Below are 23703 nucleotides of genomic sequence, written 5' to 3' on the forward strand. Positions count from 1 at the left end.
TTATCTCCTAAACCGTTATGTTGTTTCCGTCACTTTTTCCTCGAAGCATAGATTCAGTAATAGTGCCGAAATATTAGGTTCTTAACTTACTCCGTTTCCTTCCATTGCTAGGTGTCAACGGAGCATGCGCTCTCTGACCTAAGCACTGCCGGTGAACGGTGTTGCAGTCCAGCCGCGTAGCCTGTGGTCGGTGCCCGCGCAGCCAGAGAGACTGCGATGCAGCCAGAGGCAGCGGACGTTGAGTGGCTGCTGGGCCCCGGGGCGACCCTGCGGCGCCTGGCAGGACTGTGGCGGCAGCAGCACGACAACTCTGGCCGCCTCCGAGCAGCTCTCACCCTGACCGCCGTCGCCCTGATGCCGGCTTTCGTCGCCCTCAAGCTGACCATGGACCCTCCTGACGAACTGGAAGAACTCGCAATGTGTGGTTTTGTTGCCTTTATCACCAGCGGAATGTTGGTGAAGGTATGTCTTCGAGAGCTTTTGCATTACTTTACGTATGACGCTGTCTCCTGATAAAACAAAAAAACTTTCAGGGTTTCCAGTAGCGTCGAGTGGCTTAAAATCCTCCTCGGCCACCATCGGGTGGTGACGCTCGTGTGCTTGCTCTCTCCGACCTTATAGACCGTCCACTCAAAAAGTTGCGAAACTGGTCTTATTCCTCGCGCATAACTGACGTCAGCCTTGTAACCAGGGTGCCAGTTTCAACTAACAACTATAAACGACAGATGTGGATTTGACTAGTCAGCTGTGAGTGGTAGTGGACGCCCAGCCCTAGCGTCTCAGTTTTGTTGCGCTGCAAATCAAAATGGAAAAACCTCTCTAAATAAAACGTCCAAGACATTCTCCAGAATCCCTGAGGGTATTTCCTTTCTATCGTTACAACTTTGAGAAAAGGCGTGTTTTTCTCACCATACGCCTTTTGTTTCATTGAGATGAAGCATCATCAGTGGTCTGTCATTAAGGATATTTACAATTTTATTTGTTTTTAAGATCGGAAAACTGTTCATTAACAGTTTCTTGGTTTTTACTTATGGAAATTTGTGCTTGCTTATCACCTACATCAGGAAATGCCGTCTGCTAGCTCGTCTTGGATTTCTTTCTTCATTCGACACAGATACTTGTAGTTTAGTTTTTAGCTGCTTTTACGTTTTACACAACATACTTTTTCGTACACCACTGTTTACTGTTTATTTTTATACGTCTGTGTGTGTGCTGTGTTATATAGTCTTGCCAACAGTGTCACTAGTTTTCTGTGTGTCCATCTTTTCAGAGGTAGCTGCAGGATTCGGCTGTCGGCTACAGGATGTCAGATAAAATACCTTCTAGACGTCTAATTTCCAAGCTTATTTTATTTGATTACCAGTTTTGGCGACTGACTACGCCATCTTCAGGCCCCTGACTGACGTGTAGGTAGATTCCATTTCGGTTCTGGTTATAAAAGGGTTATTGATGCGCGGATTTCACAGAATAGATTGGTAGTCATGGGCTCAATCGTTACTCAATAAACGGATTATAATAATACTTAGAAAGTGTCCTTATTGTGTACACACACACATTCTTAGATGGAAGAATGCTATTGACGTCAAACATTTGTTGGTATTCGAATGTTGGCCCCTGTTCTGACCAGAACCGAAGTCGAATCTTCCTATAGGTCGGTCAGGGGCTTGAGTATGGCGTAGTAAATCGCCGAACTGGTAGCCAAATAAAATAAGTTTGGAAAGTAGACGACTGAAACGTTTTTTATTTGACATCCTGTGACACTGGTTTGTCTTTGACCAATACATTTCCTGACGTACACGAGAAACCAAGCAGAAATTACTGTAATAAAAAACCTTCAAACTTTTAACACACTATTTTCTATCATAAAAACAAATCAAATTGTAACTATCGTTAATTACAGATCACTGATGATGATTTACTCAATAGAGCAACATGACATCTGCGCCGAGGTGACCGAGCGGTTCTAGGCGCTTCAGTCCGGAACCCCCCGACTGCTATGGTCGCAAGCTCGAATCCTGCCTCTGGCATGGATGTGTGTGATGTCCTTAAGTTAGTTAGGTTTATGTAGTTCTAAGTTCTAGGGGACTGATGACCTTAGAAGTTAAGTCACAGAGTGCTCAGAGCCATTTGAACCATTTTTGAGTTACCAATTAAATTATGAATCTCAGTATTTTATCTCTGTCAACTACGTTTCACTGGTCATGAGACACTGCCTCGTTCGCATAGGAGCGTCCTTAGTGAACACTCGAAGCACAACTACATCTTGGTAACAAGTTGGATGTGAATGAACCGAAAAGGAATGTGCAATCTAGGGATGTCCTTGTTAGTGAAATGTTGTGCTATACGAATTGCTGCTTCTTGTTCATCACCGCAGTGCTTAACACACCAATGACATAGACAATGCTGGCGAAAGAGATGTAATCTTCCTTACACTTACTACGTCCCTCTGGATAACATACCATCCTTTTCGCTGGATGATACACTGCCTCAGTGTTTCCTGTTTTTATACACAGTGGTTCCATTAAGAGCCTGCAACATAAGAACACATTTCGACTGCCCCAGATCATCAGAACTGATTGCAGGTGAGTACGTCAAGGGTGTGTGTCTAGTGTTTTTGAGGCATGGTTTGCTGTCCAGTTGTCTCAAACCAAAAACACCCTTCAACGCTGCCATCAACACCGATGCTTTGCCGAGTACATGTCGTGACAGTGGTGTTTTAGATCGAATAGGTTTTGAGGGAGATTTCTCTAACGGAAAGTCTCTTTATTCAAATGCAGATTCCAAGAAGAAGCGACCAATTTATCTCTTCTATCGCAGAAATTGCCTCTTTTGTGCGTGTTTCAAGATACACATGCAGAACCGTCTGTTTGACTGCTTGTAGGTAATAATCGTACACCGTGCTAGCACACCTGTTATACGATACATAAGGAATGCTTTGTGATTTACAGTGTCATGCAAATCCAAGTACATAAAAAACAGCAATTTGCGACCATAAAACATGATTGCACGGGTCCACAGGCTGCGCTCTTCGTCCATGGGGTAAGCGCCCTGCGCCAACTGGTGCAGCTGCTGCACTGGACCATGGGACGCTACGGCAGTGGAGGAAGCGGCGACGCTACAAGGCGCCGCTATCGGAAGCTTTCGGACCGCGTTTACTTCTACTTGCAGGTTAGACTCACATATTAACAGATAGCTCTACGTACAGTATTCTCATTGTTCAGATATAATGCGTAAGAATCAACAGTATATACCCTGGAAAAATAGGTGAGAATACTACTGTTAGGATATGTGTTGAAACTAGTTACTAACTGTTACGTTAACCAACACGTCACTCATACAGTTCATCCCAGAGTTCCATACCCAATAATATTAAGTAAGACTCTTTTTGGAGCACAGGACAAAAATTATACAATTTTTGGTAGCCAGCGTCTACTGTAGATGTGTTAGCGTGCAAAGTGCCAATTGCCCAAGACGATGAAATGAAAACTAAACAGTTCAGTCGTTGTCATCTCGACGTCGTGGTCCGGTGACTCCATCACGTGTTTCCTGCGGCTGGTCGACAACCTCCCCTTGTTCCATACTTGCGCCTGGCCGGTGTCTGGTGTTCCTTACGAAAACCGTACCCTCTGCGGCCATTTCTGGTGGTGCTCTTTCTTTCTCTAGGCGTTCCGTCTTCAGTCCGCTCCGGTTTCCGCTCATTCCTCCGATGGCGGCCGTGGCAAGGCGTCCCGTACTGGATGCGCGCCAGCGAGGCGCGTTGACAGTACTATCGACACACTCCAGAAGTTTCTTATGCTGTTCGCTGCCGCCTTTCTTAGTGTCCGTGTCATACTCCTGGCCTCGAAGGTTGGGATCGCCCCGACAAGCTGCCCTACGTGGCAAATCACGCTACTGTGGGAATTCCATATTCCGTCCGTCCCCGCTGCAGCAATCTCTCGTGGCGGTGGCTACCGTCTAGAGTTCAAAATGGCTCTGAGCACTGTGGGACTTAACTGCTGAGGTCATCAGTCCCTTAGAACTTAGAACTACGTAAACCTAACTAACCTAAGGACATCACACACATCCATGCCCGAGGCAGGATTCGAACCTGTCACCGTAACTGTCGCGCGGTTCCAGACAGTAGTGCCTAGAACCGCTCGGTCAACCCGTCCGGCGCCGCCTACAGTTACGTACTGTGTTTGCTCCTAGGACGTGTGGTGCCTGAGGTTTAGGGCGATTGATGTTCCCTCTCTCGTCCGTGTGCACTATAGTTGCAGGTTCACCTGGTGCTTCACAAGCGATTCGATCCCGCTAATTATGCCCCTTATTCTCTGACGTTCATTGCCGGAGAATGGAACTATTTTGTGTTGTTTCTTTACTAATTCTAAAGCTGGATTCCACATCGTACTGAACTAGTATGTTGAAACCCGGTTGATCATGCTCTCTGTAATCTTGATTTCGATTGTTTCAGTAATCACAGTATCCCTAAATCTTAGGGTCAGACGCAGGATACTGGTTTTATCATAATGCATGACACGTTCAAGTTCCTGGCAATGTTCTGCTATTGGTGATTTAGTGGCCTGTCGTAGCCTGGTATGTCATTAGTGCTGTTTACATAGTTTTTCGCATTTTACGATGGTTTAACCGATGTAAGACATACCAAATTCACTTGATGTATGGTAGATACCATGTTTCCTTAAACCCAAATCATCTTTGACCGTTCCAAGGACCACCCTGATCTTATTTTGCGGACAGAACACTCTTCTCTTTTTTTCTTTATTTTTCAGTGTCCTGCTGATCTTAGCGTATAAGCCCTGCATAAGGTAGGAAGGCTACACTTCTGGTCATTTCTTCTTGTTCTTCTCACGTTATATCAGGTCGTGTGGTGGCAAGTGCGCTTTGCGGATTTCCCTGCATGAGTACTCATTGTTTGTAAACACTTGCTGCAGGTGTTCTAACTCTGCTGTCAAGCTGTCTCAATCGGATAATGTCTTTGTTCAGTATACAAGTGTTCTCAATACCCCGTTCTTCTGCGGCGGATTATGGCAGCTGCCAGCGTTTAGAGATAAGTCAGTGTGCGTCGGTTTCCTGTACACACTGTGGTTTGTCGTGCCCTCCGTCTTCCTTTTCACCACGACATCCAGGAACTGAAGTTGACGATCACTCTTTAATTATATTGTGAACTTAATGTTGCGGTGTGTCGAGTTCAGATGGTCAAGAACCTCGTCCAGTCTTTTCCGACCATGTGACAAAAATGATGAATGCGTCATCAACATACGAGAAGAAACAGGTGAGCTGGTTGGCAGTAGTCGTAAGTGCCTCATCCACGAGACTCTCTACAAGCAGATTTGCCGCTACCCAGAGACAAGCGACTATCCATCGTCACTCTTTCTGTCTGTTCATAAAATTAGCTTCCACGTAGGAAGGAAGTCGATGTTAAAATATGCTTGAAAAGGTCCAGAAGAGCTCCATAAACTCTGTCACTTATTAAATTGAGTGTGTCCTGAAGTGGTAGCCATTGAACAGGGACACGACATCAGAGATGCCGGCCGGAGTGGCCGAGCGGTTCCAGGCGCTTCAGTCTGGAACCGCGCGACCGCTACGGTCGCAGGTTCGAATCCTGCCAAGGGCATGGATGTGTGTGTCGTCCTTAGGTTAGTTAGCTTTAAGTATTTCTGAGTTCCAGGGGACTGATGACCTGAGATGTTAAGTCTCATAGTGCTCAGAGCCATTTGCACCATTTTATTTGACATGACAGATGGCCAAGCTGTCTGTGGAGTGTCAGGAGTTGATACCAGAGAAGGTAGCGATATTGGGACCCAGGGTCTAGAGCGAAGTCTTCGTTTTTACACATTAGAAATGTGTTCAGTGTGATATAGGTGGGGATTCTGGCCAGGGCGCTCCATTTCCAGAATATTATTGTCCAAAAACCATTATCTCAGAAATGCAGCACTCTGACGGTGTGCTTCGTCGTACTGATACAATGGACGTGTCCGAACTGTTCCCCTACTCTGCTCAGTACACATACCTGTAATATGTGTTCACATCCTTCCCCATTTAACGTTTTCTTAAGCTCGACAAGTGGAGCACACCCTAAGCACGAGATACACTCCCATATGGTAACACCACCTCCTCTATATTTCACCGTTGGCAATGTGTCTAATACACATAGAATATTCCAGACATCGGCCAAATCCAAACCCTGCAGTCTTATTGTTACAGGATATACCGTGATTCATCACTCCAGCTCGCTCGTTTACTGTCATCCACTGTTCAGTGCGCCGCTCTTTGCGCCACCTTAATCGTCGCTTAAGATTGACTGCAGAAGTGTTTTGTTTACCATAGCAGCTCACCCATTGCACTTCGCTCTTTCCAACTACCTGCATTCACTCATTGTGCTGGTAGCACTTTGGTACTCACGAGTGAATCCTTCTGCTGATCTCGTGTGATTTTTTTACGGTGAAATTCTCTACAGTGCTCAGCGGTCCCTGCCCGTCTGTACATGTTGTTTGCCTCATCTTGTTTCAGCTGTGGTTACGGGAGCAAAGTGCAGTGCCTCTGTGTGCCTCGTTTCCCATTGAAATTGCGTAAGCCTAAACCTGTACATACCTCACTGTGTGCGAGCGCACTGCAGCCACAGGAAGTGTAACAGAGTGTATTGTTGCTCTTCCAGGCAGCAGTTGTGCCGGCCATCATAGGCTGGGTGTGTTCTCCACTGCTGTCCCGCAGCGTGCTCCGGGGCGCAGAGGGCTCTGGCGACACACGTCGGCAGCTGCCCGCGCCTGCGTGGCTACCTCTGGACGTCCAGGTGTCACCCACGTACCAACTGCTGTACGCGATGCTATCATTCTGCCTTCTGATAGCTTCCGAGACTTCGGTCGCCATCGACAGTTTCTTCATTCACCTCATGCTGATGATATCTGCAGAAATTGAGGTCTTAAGTCACAATGTGTCAGCCATGCAGAGAATTCGTACCAAGATTCCACAGTACATGGTTGAGGATTTGTGTTCCAGTGTACAAATAAATAATGAAACGCAGAAATTTTCTCGCAGCCAGCATTCCTTAAATACTACGCTGATAACAAAAGATGTTTCAGATGAGGAGATATATTTCCAGCTCGTGAACAACGTTCGACATCATCAGACGATATTTAGGTAAACATAATCCTGATATTTATACTACGGTACCGCAGTACTACAAAGTTTATGCACAGTTTCTTTAGTCGACACTTCGCTAATGTCTTTTCGACATCCACTAAATATACGATCACTATGGAAAAACGCAAAAAAAAAAGACACGAATTAGGAATAATTGCGCGGAAAGTAGGAAATTTGTTTATGTATGATTAAAAACCACACAAATACTTGACTAATATTTTAGTCCAGTATAACTGTGATAACATGTCATTGACAAGCTTAATTTTTATTGCAGTGATTACAGAATATAAATAGCTATTGCATCATGACAAAACTCAAAAGGTTACTCAATCGCAGGATAATTCCAGCTTAGAAAACGCTGCACTGTCATTCGGTATGACCAGGTGGCAAATTCTCGTCTGACCATCAGATTTAAATTTCCTGGAACGTCTCTAAATGACGAGACGGTTTCCTTGACAGGCCGATGTCCTTCCTGTCTTCGTCGTATCTGGGACTGTGTTCGGCCTCTTATGAATGAGACGTGTATACTAGTCAATAATTGTAATCACTTATGTAATGTCATGTATCTAATGTAGTAAAGTCCACTGCAGTCACAGGTATCCTTCTTGGTTTTGCTGTTTCAGCTAAAAATTAGGTGAGTGGTACATTTGTACTTCAAGTAAACAAACTACTAACTATCCCACCCCAATATGTGGGAAAAGGCTTTCACAATCATACAAAAAAGAACAACGCCGCTTCCAATAATCCTTCACTGCGAGTTATCAGAATTCACTGCAGTACGTACACTGAAGCTGTAGTAACCAAATTTGAGTTTAGAAAGATGTTTTCAGCTTTGCATGTAAGCGTTTTCTTTCACCACCTGTGTATTAGGGTCATTCATTGTATAGTTTAGAACAAAAAACATATTTTTAGAGAACGATGGAGCCGAACGATATTTATGACTGAGGATGCAGTTAGATGGATTCTTTTCTGATGCATGTAGTTAATAGCTCGTGAACACTTACAGCGATCTCTTTTACTCTCGAAAACGCGACATCAGCAGTTTACTTATGGTGCCTACGATTTTCCTGTTAAGATTGTTAGCGCAATTGACTGGGATTGCGAAGTAAAAAAACTGACATGTTATCACCTTAGCCATGTTTATTCTTCCTGTACTTAACAGTTTCTTTAGATCTTAACATTCTCGTGTTCTGAAACTTGCTGGAAGGCAAAAACACTGAGCCAGACTGGGAATAGAACGCGTATTCTTTACTTTTTACAGGCAAGTGATCTGCCGATCCTGTTACCCAAATACGACTCTCGAACACTCCTCACAGCTTTACTTCCGCCAGTACGTAGTGTCCAGCTTTCCATACTTTACAGAAGCTCTCCTGTGGAACTTGCAAAACTAGCGCTACTGGAAGAAAGTGTGCGCTGATATGAAACTTCCTAGCAGACTGAAAATTTGTGCCTGTGCTACAGTCAATCTAGAGCCGTTGCCTTTCGCAGAAAGGGTAAACACTGTGCCAGTTCTGGAAACATCCCGCAGGCTTCGGCTAAACAGTGTCTCCGCAATAACCTTTCTTCCAGGAGCGCTAGGGTTGTAAGTTTCGCAGGAGAGCTACTGCGTGGTTTAGAAGTTAGAAGACCAGGTTCTGGCGGAAGTACAACTGTTATCTTAAGTTAGTCGGTAGCGCACTTGCCCGCGAAAGACAAAGGTCCTGAGCTGGAATCTCGGTCCTACACGCAATTTTAATCTACCAGGAAGTTTCATATCATGGTACATTCCGTTGCAGAGTGAAAATTTCATTCTGGATTCTCGTTCTCTACTTGCGGATGTTCTACGTAAGGAATACTTTCCTTACCTCCGAACATTTTTGTGCTCTTATTACACAAGTCCTATGGATGTAAGAGGCGTAGATGCCTCATTTGAGAGTATTTTACGTGTAGTTATGTAAGTCATTCTCGTCTGTTCCAGATTGGTGGCTGTTTTGCAGTCGTCAATGACTGTGTCAATATTTGTACTGCTGTTCGTCAACATGGCTAATTTGTGTTCCAGTATGTTTGTCACTGCAGTGGTAAGTAAATACCGCAGTTTGCTAGTTAATTACGACTAGGGAAAACATCATTAACGGAAATACTCCAACGCCCATTATATTTAAGAAATTTCCTTAGTGATTCTACGTTTTTAAACGCCTATCTAAATGAACCAGACTGAAGAGAAACATCAGACGTTTTGTGAATGTGTTCTTTATTAGATCAGCAAACATAAATATCTACTACACTGGAAAAAGAAATCAAAGAGCGGTGTAGATATAAATATTTTTCTCAGAGAATAGAGATCTCTGGACGATAGTTTATGGGTGCCAAGATGCAATGAGTCTTAATCCGAGACGCAGTTGGAGACATTAACAACTGTTAAATAAATAAGTCACAATTCTTATGTAAAGAATAATAGGATGTACGTGTAAAATTTTCAACTTCCACTGCCACGCTGGAAAACGTAGATGAAAGGCGTGCACATTTTTATGACAGAAAATCAGTTCTGTCTAGTTTATAATGTGGCTGATTCTATATGATATCTTGAAAGATAAGAGACAAGAGTGACCTGTCAGCCATTTAGTCTTCGTTTGGGTGTTTTGAAATATACCGGAACATTGGGCAACAATGTACAAGTTCATGAGGAAATTTCAACCACATATTCGAAGGACTTAAGACCTTTATAATACTCTTTTTAATAAAAAAGAAGGAAAAACTGAAATCATGCAGAAGAAACCGTTGAAAACTTTTTGTCTGCCATGAAATTAGCGTTCGTGGCTGACGCAGTGTCCAACCAAACAAACACGTTTTGATCACCAGTGGGGCGAAATATGAAAATACACTTCAACATCAGTTCACGTACTGAGGGTAGCTGAACAGTTCATTCTTTTCAATGTCCAAGTATCATCACAGATGGTTTGAAAGTATATCAACGAGAGACTGTAGCGCGTCTTACAGACATTTTTGTAATTTCTTTTGATGGTTAGTGAGACTGGATAATTAAATGCCATTTCCAATGAGTTGCCTCGTTTTGAAAGTCGCCGTGCGTACATATGTGAGTGTATGCGTCATAGCAGCATACCATGGGTCGGCAAAAAACTAGGGGTCGGTCGTCCGCAAAGGAACGGAAGCAACGAACGGTTCACTACAATGAACGGAGGAACCGAGAAAGGTCTTCTAAGGAAAGGTCATTCTTTACTCCCAGCTCGCTCCCAGAATTTTTATTTTCTTTCTTTTCTAGTGGTTACCAGTTCCAGTTGCACCTTTTTTCACACAGTTGTACTTCCTTCCGTTCACTGTGTGCTGCTGCTCTGGTTCACTGTCAAGTTTGTAACACAATAAGTCTGATTCGATGGAACTAGTTTTTATATATGCCAGTGCTAGTTTTTGCTAACAAAGTGCCAATAATTTCCACTAACGCATTTATAAACAATATTCATTAAAGGAACTTTTTTGGTTTTTGTATATGTGTGTGCTATAGGTTATTAAAGTATAAAGTTTTAAAATTAAATTAAAATAAATTTATCAAAACAATTCCCTGCAGTGTTGTCATGTTTTAGCTCCTGAGACACAGCTGGCAACGTTTTTAAATGGATAAAAGGATAACACATACGTTTCTGTCGCTCTTACCACCAACTTATTTTAGGTCGGATTTCGGTCACTGACTTTTTAAAAGTTCAATAGGAATGCTGTTGAACACATAATCGGCAGAGAAGTTCCCAAAAGTCTGTACGAAGGTTAAGGAACTGTCATCAAAATGCAAGGTGTTTTTCTCTTCCGAGTGTTCACTGAACGATAACTGAAATATCATTTAAATGAGTCTCTACAGTATTATTGACGACAAAGCCCATGAAGGAGTATACGCAGCAAGTAACAGGGATCTTTGAGACGGTTTAACTGTGACCTGCGTAAAGTTTGATAACTGATCGTCGCTTTCTACTATGAATCCAACATTTGTATAAGATTTGTGAATGATGAGATTGAGAGTGCAATTTTTTCTTAAATTTATTCCTGTTGAGGTCGATTGTGGGGGAATTGCTACTTCTATCAAAAGCATTTATTTTAGGGGAAAGTTCCTTTTTCAAAAATAGTGTTCCTACACGTAGTGAAAGTAATATAAGTATACGTTATATATAGCAGTTTATTACTGGTTAAACACGAAGAAAACTCTTTCGACCATTTGTTGTTTTAGATGACAGGAAAAATATGCACATTGGTACTAGGTACTATTACCGCAATTCATATCTTATTACGATGAAATGTGACAAGTAATTAGAAACTATTTTTGTTTTCATATTTTAAAAGACTGTAGTAATGAAATCCCACAACCTATCAACCTTGCGTTGTTCTCCATGAAGGAAAGTAAATTTGACATACACTTAACAAGGAAATTCCTTTCCAAGTTATTTTGAAGCATGATTGGTAGTATTCAGTGTTCCACGACGGTCCGGAAAAATAATTTAAGTTGTTGTTTTAATCAAAAAGCTCTCTTTTATACCTGCAACTGTCATACATGTTCGATTGAGTATTGTATTTACTAATATCCAGTGTGTCACTGACAGTTGTTGCAGAGAGACAAGAGCGTAACAAAAGCACTGAAGGCGCTGTTGGCTATACCTCCGGTCCTATACCAAACGGGATTGTACTGCATTTTCGGAAACATTATAACAGATCAGGTAAGTGAACGTTATCTGATATAGTAAAGGGTTTTGTGGCTGTGTGGTAGCAGCTTCAGCAAGAGTTCGCACAGAGGTTCTGAAATAAAATTATACGTGAGTCGTGACTGACATGAGAAAAAAACACAACTCTTGGCTCGGGTTCTGAGGAAGTCGCTTGGTTGTTGCATATACGTGTTTGAAAATTAGACACAGCTCTCATTACTAATGAAATCACAGTGTTTTGGAACTGCAGAAATGACAACTCTTTTGAGGCATAGCTTCTACCAAAAGCTTTGTACGACCGCGTACATACTGAATGCTAGTGCGGAGACCTATGGGGAAGCGGCGCTTGGGATAGACCACACGGCAGCAGCGTTACCTGCTGCGATCAACCGAACGAAATGAGTGCGAGTACTCGAATCAGAATCCTCCCGGAGTCAGCACGTAAATAATGATTTGTGACACGAGCTACGATAAATGGCGACGCACACACATGCTATGTAGCTTCAGTTTGTTAAGTTGCCCCATTGCCTGGGAGGGTTTCTCGGTGAGGGAGGGGAGGGGGGGGGGGGGGGGGGAGAAACAAGCTGAGCCCACACGTAGGTTGCTGTGTGGCAGGGAACTACAGGGTGTTTCAAAAATGACCGGTATATTTGAAACGGCATTAAAAACTAAACGAGCAGCGATAGAAATACACCGTTTGTTGCAATATGCTTGGGACAACAGTACATTTTCAGACAGACAAACTTTTGAAATTACAGTAGTTACAATTTTCAACAACAGATGGCGCTGCGGTCTGGGAAACTCTATAGTACGATATTTTCCACATATCCACCATGCGTAGCAATAATATGAATGAAATTACCCGAAACCTTTGACAACGTGTCTGGCAGAATGGTTTCACATGCAGATGAGATGTACTGCTTCAGCTGTTCAATTGTTTCTGGATTCTGGCGGTACACCTGGTCTTTCAAGTGTCCCCACAGAAAGAAGTCACAGGGATTCATGTCTGGCGAATAGGGAGGCCAATCCACGCCGTCTCCTGTATGTTTCGGATAGCCCAAAGCAATCACACGATCATCGAAATATTCACTAATTACTATTAAAAACAGTCTTGATCACGATTTATTTAACAAGGTGACCGGTTTCGACCTCTACTGTGGTCATCTTCAGACCATTGAGTAGGAACCCCTTTCTGTTGGTGATTCTCCAACAGAAAGGGGTTCCTACTCAATGGTCTGAAGATGACCACAGTAGTGGTCGAAACCGGTCACCTTGTTAGATAAATCGTGATCATGATTGTTTTTAATAGTAACTATTTACAAGACATTGATCACTGCTGTTCCCGTAATGCATTCAAAAGTAATCGAAATATTCGTTTAGGAAATTAAAGACGTCGGCCGTGCGATGTGGCCGGGCACCATCTTGCATAAACCACGAGGTGTTCGCAGTGTCGTCTAAGGCAGTTTGTACCGCCACAAATTCATGAAGAATGTCCAGATAGCGTGATGCAGTAATCGTTTCGGATCTGAAAAATGGGCCAATGATTCCTTTGGAAGAAATGGCGGCCCAGACCAGTACTTTTTGAGGATGCAGGGACGATGGGACTGCAACATGGGGCTTTTCGGTTCCCCATATGTACCAGTTCTGTTTATTGATGAAGCCGTCCAGGTAAAAATAAGCTTCGTCAGTAAACCAAATGCTGCCCACATGCATATCGCCGTCATCAATCCTGTGCACTATATCGTTAGCGAATGTCTCTCGTGCAGCAATGGTAGCGGCGCTGAGGGGTTGCCACGTCTGAATTTTGTATGGATAGAGGTGTAAACTCTGGCGCATGAGACGATACGTGGACGCTGGCGTCATTTGGACCGCAGCTGCAACATGGCGAAAGGAAACCCGAGGCCGCTGTTGGATCACCTGCTGCACTAGCTGCGTGTTGCCCTCTGTGGTTGCCGTACGCGGTCGCCCTACCTTTCCAGCATGTTCATCCGTCACGTTCCCAGTCCGTTGAAATTTTTCAAACAGATCCTTTATTGTATCGCTTTTCGGTCCTTTGGTTACATTAAACCTCCGTTGAAAACTTCGTCTTGTTGCAACAACACTGTGTTCTAGGCGGTGGAATTCCAACACCAGAAAAATCATCTGTTCTAAGGAATAAACCATGTTGTCTACAGCACACTTGCACGTTGTGAACAGCACACGCTTACAGCAGAAAGACGACGTACAGAATGGCGCACCCACAGACTGCGTTGTCTTCTATATCGTTCACATCACTTGCAGCGCCATCTGTTGTTGAAAATTGTAACTACTGTAATTTCGAAAGTTTGTCTGCCTGAAAATGTACTGTTGTCCCAAGTATATTGCAACAAACGGTGTATTTCTATCGCTGCTCGTTTAGTTTTTACTGCCGTTTCAAATATACTAGTCATTTTTGAAACACCCTGTATGAGTCGTCTACAAGCACCGCTTGCCTCTTGCGGAAGTCAGGCGCGGAAGGAAAACTTACTTAAACGAAATTCTTAATCTAAATTCAAATAATCTTATGTACTGCCACTTTCAATAAAGCTCGTAATTGTAACACTTACTACACTATCAAACAAAGGAAACGGTACGAAATAGAACAAATTACTAGCCAGTAATACAACAGAAAACAGTGCCTACCTCTCAGCGAGGTAACGGTGGACGCAACAAAAAGCAGATGGCTTTACCAACTTCTACAAATTGACTGGTGAGTGGAGGGGGAGGGACGTTTGGTAATCTACAGTAAAATGCGCTGTAGATATAAGAGTTTCCGAACAGCAGCTGTTATCATAAAACGTATTTAAGACTGTGTCATGTGCTTTAATGAAAAAAAGCGCTGGCTGATGCAACAAATTCCAGTTCACACTCAACAACGGTAACGACAGATAACTTTGGGAAAGAGCAGCACATGCTGGCGTCACCACAAGGGGCAAGGGAGGGCAGCTTCCTACACCTCCTCCCACAACGACCCCCCTCCCCACAACTCCCCCACCCCTAAAAAAATTATTACGATTTTCGCTATCTGAAATTTAGTACTGCCCAGCCACCCATACTTACGTATGAGTACAACATCCTTCCGAAGCAAATCACAAAATTTAATGGACATTGGGTAGTAGTAACTTCTCACCGAATCACTTGAAGTTAAATTTCAAGACGAATTCGCCAACGGCTGAATGGTTACTCGCCAATGAAGCCCAGTTGCAGGATGCATGGACAACAAATTCTTGGTTTTCACTATTTCATGTAATTAGTGAATGTATTTAAAAATGTTAAATGTTGTGATAATCTACAAATTAAGAGTTACAATCTTATGTCAAAAGCTTGCCATATTTATTATTAACTTTGGTCTCAGTGCATGAATGTCCGAAATTAAGTATATTCGCCGCCCGAACTCCGTTTTTGAAAGTGTGGCCAACCGGATGGCGGCCGATACCACAAAAGCATTCAGCGACTTCCGAAAGACTTTGCACATGACTTCAAACTTTCTGATATTTCTGCTTGGTGGCACACTCCAGAAAATAATTAAACTAAAATTATTTATCACTTCCTAAATTTTCGCTGCTCTTGTAGTGAAAGTTCAGAATCAAATAACACATTTGATTTTATTGCTTCTGTACTGCAGTTGTATTGGTAACACATTTTCCAGGAAGTATCCACATATACCACTGAATGTACCCGCCAGATTATGTCATTCTACCAAACATGGTTGAGGAGATATGACGTCGTAAACAAAAGTGTCAGCCGAAGTTACTGGTGTTTGTCCGTACTTTCTCTGCAAACAGTTTAGTTATTTAGTGATGCAAAACACATTTAGAACTTTTAAGTTACAGTGGAAAGGAGTTTTGTGAAGGTTGACGGAAACTTTTCGGAAGTTGGGGTGCTTATGGTCTCTTAGCTCTTCAAAAGCAACACAGATTTTTATGTTCCGGAAATAAGTAACATGAAAGTTACCATTGATGACGACTGGGGCGGAAGTACTGTGGCACAGCAATGAGTCGCAGAACTGCTTTGAAACTGAGGGAATCTGGAGCTGGACCATCTGCTGGGCCCATGCTGAAAATTTTGCAGTCTCTGTATTCTGCGGTGTAGTATGCAGTTTCCTTCAGACAGGCACGCAAGTCTGAAGGAGCAGACAATGCAATGTTCTACAGCTGTGTGAAACAGAATAAATATACTCACAACTGTGAATACATTTGTTCCATCCTGAAAAAATTTTCCAGGGCGACTTGTGAAAGCTAGCATAATAAATCACAGTGTAAACTTTTTCTTTCAGAAGACATATCTGATTTTTAATTGGTGTGCTTATTTCCACAAGTACTACTCTTTTCCAGCTACCTATTTTCATAATTTTCAAATTTTCAGAACGCATAGTGATACTCGTGGTGAACTCTAGAGCGTCATCCTCTTTTCCTTCAGCAACTTGACCCATTGCAGTTCTTGTCACTCCAAGTCGTTAATTTAAACCACATGTACATCTACATATGTACTCCGCTAGTCACCAAGCGGTGTGTGGCGCAGGGCACAATTTGCGCCAAAGACATATTCCCCCCCCCCCCCCCCCGCCCCCCCCCCCCCCCCACTGTTCCACTCACGGATCGCTCGAGGGAGAAGCGATTGTCTGAACGGCTCAGTACGAGCTCTAGTTTACCTTTTCTTTGAATGGTGATGATTGCGCGATTTGAAAGTTGGTGGTAATAATATATGCTCTAAATCCTCGGCGAAAATCGGACTTCGGAATTCAGTGAGTAGCCCCTTCTGTTCAGCGCGTCGTCTATCTCCAGGTGTGTTCCACTTCAAACTTTCTGTGAGATTTGTAACGCTCTCGCAATGGCTAAACGTACTGGTGACGAATCTCGCCACTTTTGTTTGGACCTTTTCAATCTCTTGAATCAAACCCATACAGACCAACAATTAATACTGGACGAACTAATGTATTGTAAGCAATTTTCGTTGTTGAAGGAATGCATCCCTTCAGAATTCTACCAATAAAACGCAATCTAGAGTTCATCTTGCCCGTTACTTGTGTAATCTGATCATTCCATTTGAGATTATTTCGAAGAGTCACATCCAGATACTTGACGGATGTTACCGCTTCCAAAGACTGGGCGTTCATTTTGTACTCGTACATTAATGGAGATTTTCGTCTTGTTATACGCAGTAGATTACACTTACTAATATTGAGAGATAATTGCACGCCATTACACCACACATTTATTTTCTGCAAATTTTCATTGATTTGTTCAAAACATTCGTGTGAAACTACTTTCCTGTAGACTATAGCATCATCGGCAAACAGTCTAAATGCCGCTGTCAATACCATCATCCAGATCGTTTATGTAAATCGTAAAAAACAGTGGACCTGCTCCCCTGGGGTACACCTGAAGTTAGGATTGTTTCTGTTCAAGTAACCCCATTCAGGACGACATACTGCTCTCTGTCTGTTAGAAAACTTTCTATCCAACCGCTTATGTCATCCGATAGACCGTAAGCTCTCACTTTTTCGAGCAAGCGACAGTGCGGAACTGAGTCGAACGCCTTTCGAAAGTCGAGAGACATGGCATCAACCTGGAAGCCGGTATCTGGAGCCTGTTGTACATCATGCACAAAGAGGGTCAGCTGTGTCTCGTATGACCGCTGTTTCCTAAGACCGTGCTGGTTTCTGCAGATGAGCTTCTCAGAGTCTCTTGCCACACCTTGGTAGCCGTGACGCCACCAGCAGTCGACCAGTGGTATGTTCGCCCTGAAGATGGTCTCTGCGACGGGCTGAAACAGGTTGTCACTAAATAAATATAAAACGCGGTTAAGACTGTTTTTATTAATATTAAAGGTCGTTACGCCTGAACACAAAATGCTTCTACAACAAATCAATGTCAGTGAAATTGGCCGGTTATTATGTGCATCCGATTTTCTACCCTTCTTATAGATTACTTTGACCTGGGCCTTCTTCCAGTTCCGTGGAACTTTCCGCTGTTCCAATGATCTCTGAAAGATGATGGATAATAATGGTGCTATATTTGTACCATAGTCAACATATAATCTTATGGGGATACCGTCTCGTCCAGATGCCTTCCTGGCGTCTAAGGATCTTAACTGTTTTACAAACCCAGATACACTAAACACTATGTCAGCCATCCTTGCGTTTCTCCGAAAGTTGAAAGTGAAAGGGGGTTCAAAATGCTTCAAAGGGCTCTGAGCACAATGGGACTTAACATCTATGGTCATCAGTCCCCTAGAACTTAGAACTACTTAAACCTAACTAACCTAAGGACATCACACTACACCCAGTCGTCACGAGGCACAGAAAATCACTGACCCCGCCGGGAATCGAACCCGGGAACCCGGGCGTGGGAAGCGAGAACGCTACCGCTCGACAACGAGCTGCGGACATTGAAAGGGGGAATGGTGCTGCAGTCTTCTACCGTAAACGTGTTTTTGAAAGCTAGGTTTAGAATTTCGGCCTTCTGTTTATCATCATCCGTTACATAGCCCCTACTGTCAGCAAGAGAAGGTATAGAATTATTTGTAGCGTTCATAGAATTTACGTACGACCGAACTTTTTTGGGGCCATTTCTACAATATGCAGATAAAATATTGCTTTCAAATTCGTTAAATGAATCTCTCGTTGATATTTTGACAGCTGCTTTCATTTTGCATAATTTATGTTTATCAGCGGGGCAGTGACTACTTTTAAAATGACTGTGCAAAATTCTCTGCTTTCTCAGGACTTCCTAATATGTTTGTTGCACCAATGTGGATCCTTTCCCTCCCCTATATTTTTGCTAGGCACATACTTATCTAGCAAGTGGTGGACAATACCTTTAAATTCCGACCAAAGATGCTCAATATCTTTGTGTCCGGCGGTGAATGCTTGGAGCTGACTATGATGATATTCATTAATGGCACTTTTATTTGCTTTCCCAAATAAGAAAACTTCTACTGACACAGAAGCCACAACGATGTTATGGTCGCTAATACCTTCTCCTAGATTAACTTCATCAAAAGGATCAAGTCTGTTTGTAGCCAAGATATGTAATATGTTCCCATCTCGAGTTGGTTTTCTAACCAATTGCTCAACGTTGTATGTTGAGAGCGCTCCAAGAATAACTTCACACGAGTCTTTGCTTTTGCCCCCTGTGATAAACATGTAATTTTCCCAGTCAATGGATGCCATATTAAAGACTCCACCTATAACTATCGGGTGATTTGGTTATTTATTTCCTGTGTACTCAAGACTTTCCCTGTAACGTTCTGCGACGTTTGTTGCGGATACTGGTGGTCTATAAAAACATCCTAATACAATGGTCGATCCTTGTCTGATTGACAGCTTTATGAAGACTATTTCACAGTCCGACCCAGTATCGATCTCTACCACCGAACAGTTAAGACTATAAAATATTTAGGTGACGCACCAGAACATTAAAACACCCACTGTCCCACTGCTGCTGAAACATTATTGTTTATCAAATTTTAAACAGTACCATCTTTCATTTTACCGTAATGCCCTGGTCTTATTACATTTCCTATCAGTTTCAAAGCGAAAGTACAGTTTTTCTCTTTGCCAAAATTACATAGCTTTAATGAAGACAGATGGAAGTGGCCAGTCTTCAACGACTTCTTTGGGAAGAGTAATGTGGTCTGAAACTGATACACGGTTTGTCAGATTCTTCAGAGTTAGAGCTACATCAGAAAGGAAAGACAGATCCTTCTGATACATCTGAAACTGATCAGGAGTAAAATTCAAGCAATAAATGAATATGGCTACTGATATTAAAATGTTATATGATACAGAATCTATAGCTTTTCCATAACTGTATTACGAATAAAGTAAACCTAAGAAAACAGTAGTATTAAGGGAAGAGGACAGGAAGGAAAAAGAAGGAACTTGCTCCCAATGAATGTCGATCTTGCGGACACTGCGTCACACGCCCAGCACGCTATCTATTACGCTACAAGTGACAACCGGTGAATGTAGAATGAGTTTACTTACCTGAAGATAATTCTCACAGAAATAAAAACGCTAGTGACCACTGTTTCACTTGAATCTATAAGCTATTTGCAACCACATTTAATGCATCTTCTCATTCTTTCAATGAAGAGCAATTTTTACGGAGCTCTTATACATGTATTTGTATCCCATGTAACTACACACAATTTGTAACCCATTTTCCGAAACGTAAATTTCAAGACAAGCTGTCACCGGGAATCCACTTTAAGACAGTACGAGCAGTGTGTAAGACAGTGAAGTCATAGTCATCACATGGATCAAATGGGGCGTTTTACGGCCTTTCAGGTTATCTGAATTTAATTTCCATTTTATATTAATACTGAAATTCAAGAGGGGAAAAGACATCTTAGGAGCATAAATTGATATAATTAACCATTTAAGACGATTTCCTGCAGATAGTCAAATAGCCAGTTGTGAGTGGAAGTTTATTCGTCCCCATTGCCCGCCTAGCAACTCTAAATGCCACATTGTATCTTGAAGTCGCGATGTTTATTCTCATATTAAACGCGCGTGACATTAATGCTTCTATCTATTCCAAAAGAATCCTTCGCTTATTTTCCAGCTGCTATATATTCCATGCATCAGAGATGTTCAGTAAGGACAATTTTAAATGTTAATATGAGTACTTCAATTGCACCACCTACTTTTTTTTGTTAAAAATATTCCTTGAATGAACACAACCATCTTACTTATCCATTTAATAAGCGTCTCAACAAGAATGAGAAAATGGTGGATTTATTACGAAAAAGGCAGTAGGAATATGTTCAGACATCTCGAAGGACTTAGTATTCAAAAGCAAAACTCATAGTAGTTTTCACGTCGCTATGCTGCCACAAAAATTATAATTACAATAAACAAGAGTAATGACTCTGTTTCAGAGTGAGAAGCTGGTCAACTGTGCTTTCAACTGCGGCTGGGCGGACTGTGACATCCGCTTCAAGCGTAACCTGCTCATCTTCATGATGCGAGCTATGCAGCCGATGGAGATCACTGTCGGGAAGACCTGTAAACTGTCCAAGCAGATGCTATTACAGGTTAGTGAGCACATTTTACGTTGATTCCATTATTGTTCTGAAATGCCTTCGTTACACATTTGGAATCAAGCAATCCTGAGAGTGTTACATTGCCTGCTGTAATAGTTATTAATATGCGACACGCATTTTTGTTTATGCTTTATCTATTTATTTGCAAGTTTGACAGTTTATACTGGGTGAACACCAATAAAACCGACAAACTGCAGGGAAAGATTCCTGACTGGAAATATAGGAAAGATTGTCCTACGACCTTATGTCCGGAAATGGACGGCGTGCGTGCAATGACAACAAATCGTCCCAGAACGCAGTACGGAGCTGTACCGCATACATATGTTCAAAATGGCCTGAGTGAGATTCAATGCACGAGTCCACATGTCGCATCATGGCCTACCGCTCTATTTCGTACGTTATGGCGTCTATCCGGATAGCGTCACGGGCGTCATGAACATAATGTTGAAGAGTCTGTACATCAGCAACGTGTTTAGCATACACGAAGCTTGTAACATACCCCCAGTGTTAAAAATCCATAGAGTGTAAGTCTGGTGATCTAGCAAGCCACCTTACCGGGCCTGCGCATTCTATCCAATGTCCGGGCAAGTCGCTGTTGAGGCATTGGCGAACCGTAAGGCGGAAGTGGGATGGTGCTCCGTCACGAAGAACCACATAATCTGTCCTACTGCCAAAGACACATTCCCAAACAACCCAGGCAGAGTGTTCCGCAGGAAGTCCAAGTCGAGACGTTGTGGAATAATAACCAGTCCAAGTGTGTGGTCGCCAAGAATCACTGCCCTCACACACATACAGATGCTGAACCGATGTTAACGATACACCTCAACCGTTTGTCTGAAGCCCACAGATAACAATTATAAAGACTGCTGATAGAAATCCCAAAGCGGTGATGCTCTGGTGCAAAATCCATCGACAAAATCCTTCCCTAATAGGGAAATCCGCTGCTCATAATTCTTTAAGTCGTTGCAGGTGACAGGAATAACAGCTGTCATGCAGAATGCACATAATCGTACTTCACCTTACACCAGGTTGGTGGGCCACTTGCCTGGAGGTTGTACTAGGGTTTGTCTCAGTATACTGTACAAAGTGGTCTTCGAGCAATGGTGTACGCACAGTCTGCCGCCTCCCAGCAAGTTTGACTGCCTGAAAAGCGCCATGGTTACATAAACGCCCAAAAAGGGCTTGAAATGTTGTGTGATGTGGATGGTTTCTGTGAGGGTTCTTGTTAAGGTAGGCAACGGCCTTGCCGCAGTAGATACACCGGTTCCTGTCAGATCACCGAAGTTAAGCTCTGTCGGGCGTGGCCGGCACTTCGATGGGTGACCATCCGGGTCACCATGCACTGCTGCCGTTTTTCTGGGTGCACTCAGCCTCGTGATGCCAATTGAGGAGCTACTCGACCGAATAGTAGCGGCTCCGGTCAAAGAAAACCATCTTAACGACAGGGAGAGCGGTGTGCTGACCACATGCCCCTTCTATCCGCTTCCTTATCTGAGGATAACACGACGGTCGGATGGTCCCGATGGGCCACTTGTGGCCTCAAGACAGATTGCTTTTTGCTTTTACTTCTTTTGGTATATTCGTGTTGCCTCTCGACCGTTTCCATCTGGTTGGTCGTACACAAACACCATCTCGTCTTATTTCCGACATAAATATCGTATCATTACTCCGCTCACAGTGCACTGCGTCAATCACACAGTCTCTAACGCTACACTACGCACAATGAGCACATTGGCAGATAAAATTTCATTCGTCAACGCCATCTACTGTGGCAACCATGCATTTGCAGACACATGTTCACAGGACTTCTTTTCCTCCATTTCCAGTTAGGAATCTTTCCCTGTGGTATGTCCTTTTTAGTTATGGTCGCCCTATGTGTGTGTGTGTGTGTGTGTGTGTGTGTGTGTGTGTGTGTGTGTGTGTGTGAGTGTGTGTGTGTGCGTGTGTGTGTGTGTGTGTAGATGTGTGTATGGGTGGTTAGAAAAAGTCTGAAAAGTTATATAATCAGGTCGTTGCACGAGCAAACTCAAACCGCCTGCCAGACACAATTAGTGTCAGTTTTTCTCATAGCGTAGACGACTGCGCACGAGACTGCTGAGCCTTTGGGTCGGGTACGATCCTTACTATCGTCCCTTGCCAAATTTTTATGTCTCTGTCTTGTACGGTTTTAAGAAACAAAATGAAGAACACCATCTTCGAGGGGATGCTTGAATTTTCGAGCGCAACTGCCTGATTGGCTAACTTCAATGCTAGTTAACTCGGACACGGTGCAATGTACAGAAAATTTTCTTAACAATTAGTTTTTCAGACCTTTTTCAGCCACCCTAGTCTGCCGGTATATACAGGGTGTTCGGAAATCACCGTTACAAACTTGTATTATTAGTACAGAGGAGTGAGAACATAAAATATTCAATAGGAAACTATGTCTGCTACAATCGTTTGAAAACGTGCCAAATTTTTCCAGTAATTTGTTTGGCTTGAGCCACTACATCACTTGTTTTACCGTTCCATTCTTTATTAACTAGGGAAACAAAAAGAAAACCTGATCAGTTTTTACAAATTTACAGTTAATTCCGGTGTGCGGCGTCTCCTTGGAGCACATCAGTCATTCCTGCTGACCGTGAAGGCACCCCTTCCTGAAAGTCGTTGAGTAGTTGTGGCGAAAAGGATATGCGCTGAAGTCAGACGTTGTGAATAACGATATTGACAAAGATGGTGAGCTAGTTCCTCCATTACCGTAACCTTCGCCATACGGAAGGATCATCTCGGTGTATTCTGCGAATGTGTACTCAACCATGATGCTCTCACAGACAATTGA

General features: G+C 43.0%; 1 protein-coding gene across 1 annotated transcript in view; it reads left to right on the plus strand.

Annotated features, from left to right (window-relative positions):
- Window positions 1–216: 216 nt before the first annotated feature.
- LOC126413315 (odorant receptor 43a-like) overlaps window positions 217–23703 on the plus strand; it is a 34978-nt gene continuing 11491 nt past the window's right edge. The window contains exons 1-5 of the mRNA XM_050083253.1: window positions 217–462; window positions 3019–3168; window positions 6653–6810; window positions 9095–9194; window positions 20721–20876. Of these exons, the coding sequence (XP_049939210.1) occupies window positions 217–462; window positions 3019–3168; window positions 6653–6810; window positions 9095–9194; window positions 20721–20876 (810 nt within the window). The remainder of the gene's footprint in view (window positions 463–3018; window positions 3169–6652; window positions 6811–9094; window positions 9195–20720; window positions 20877–23703) is intronic.

Source organism: Schistocerca serialis, chromosome 1, assembly GCF_023864345.2.
Source record: "Schistocerca serialis cubense isolate TAMUIC-IGC-003099 chromosome 1, iqSchSeri2.2, whole genome shotgun sequence".
Lineage (NCBI taxonomy): Eukaryota > Metazoa > Arthropoda > Insecta > Orthoptera > Acrididae > Schistocerca > Schistocerca serialis.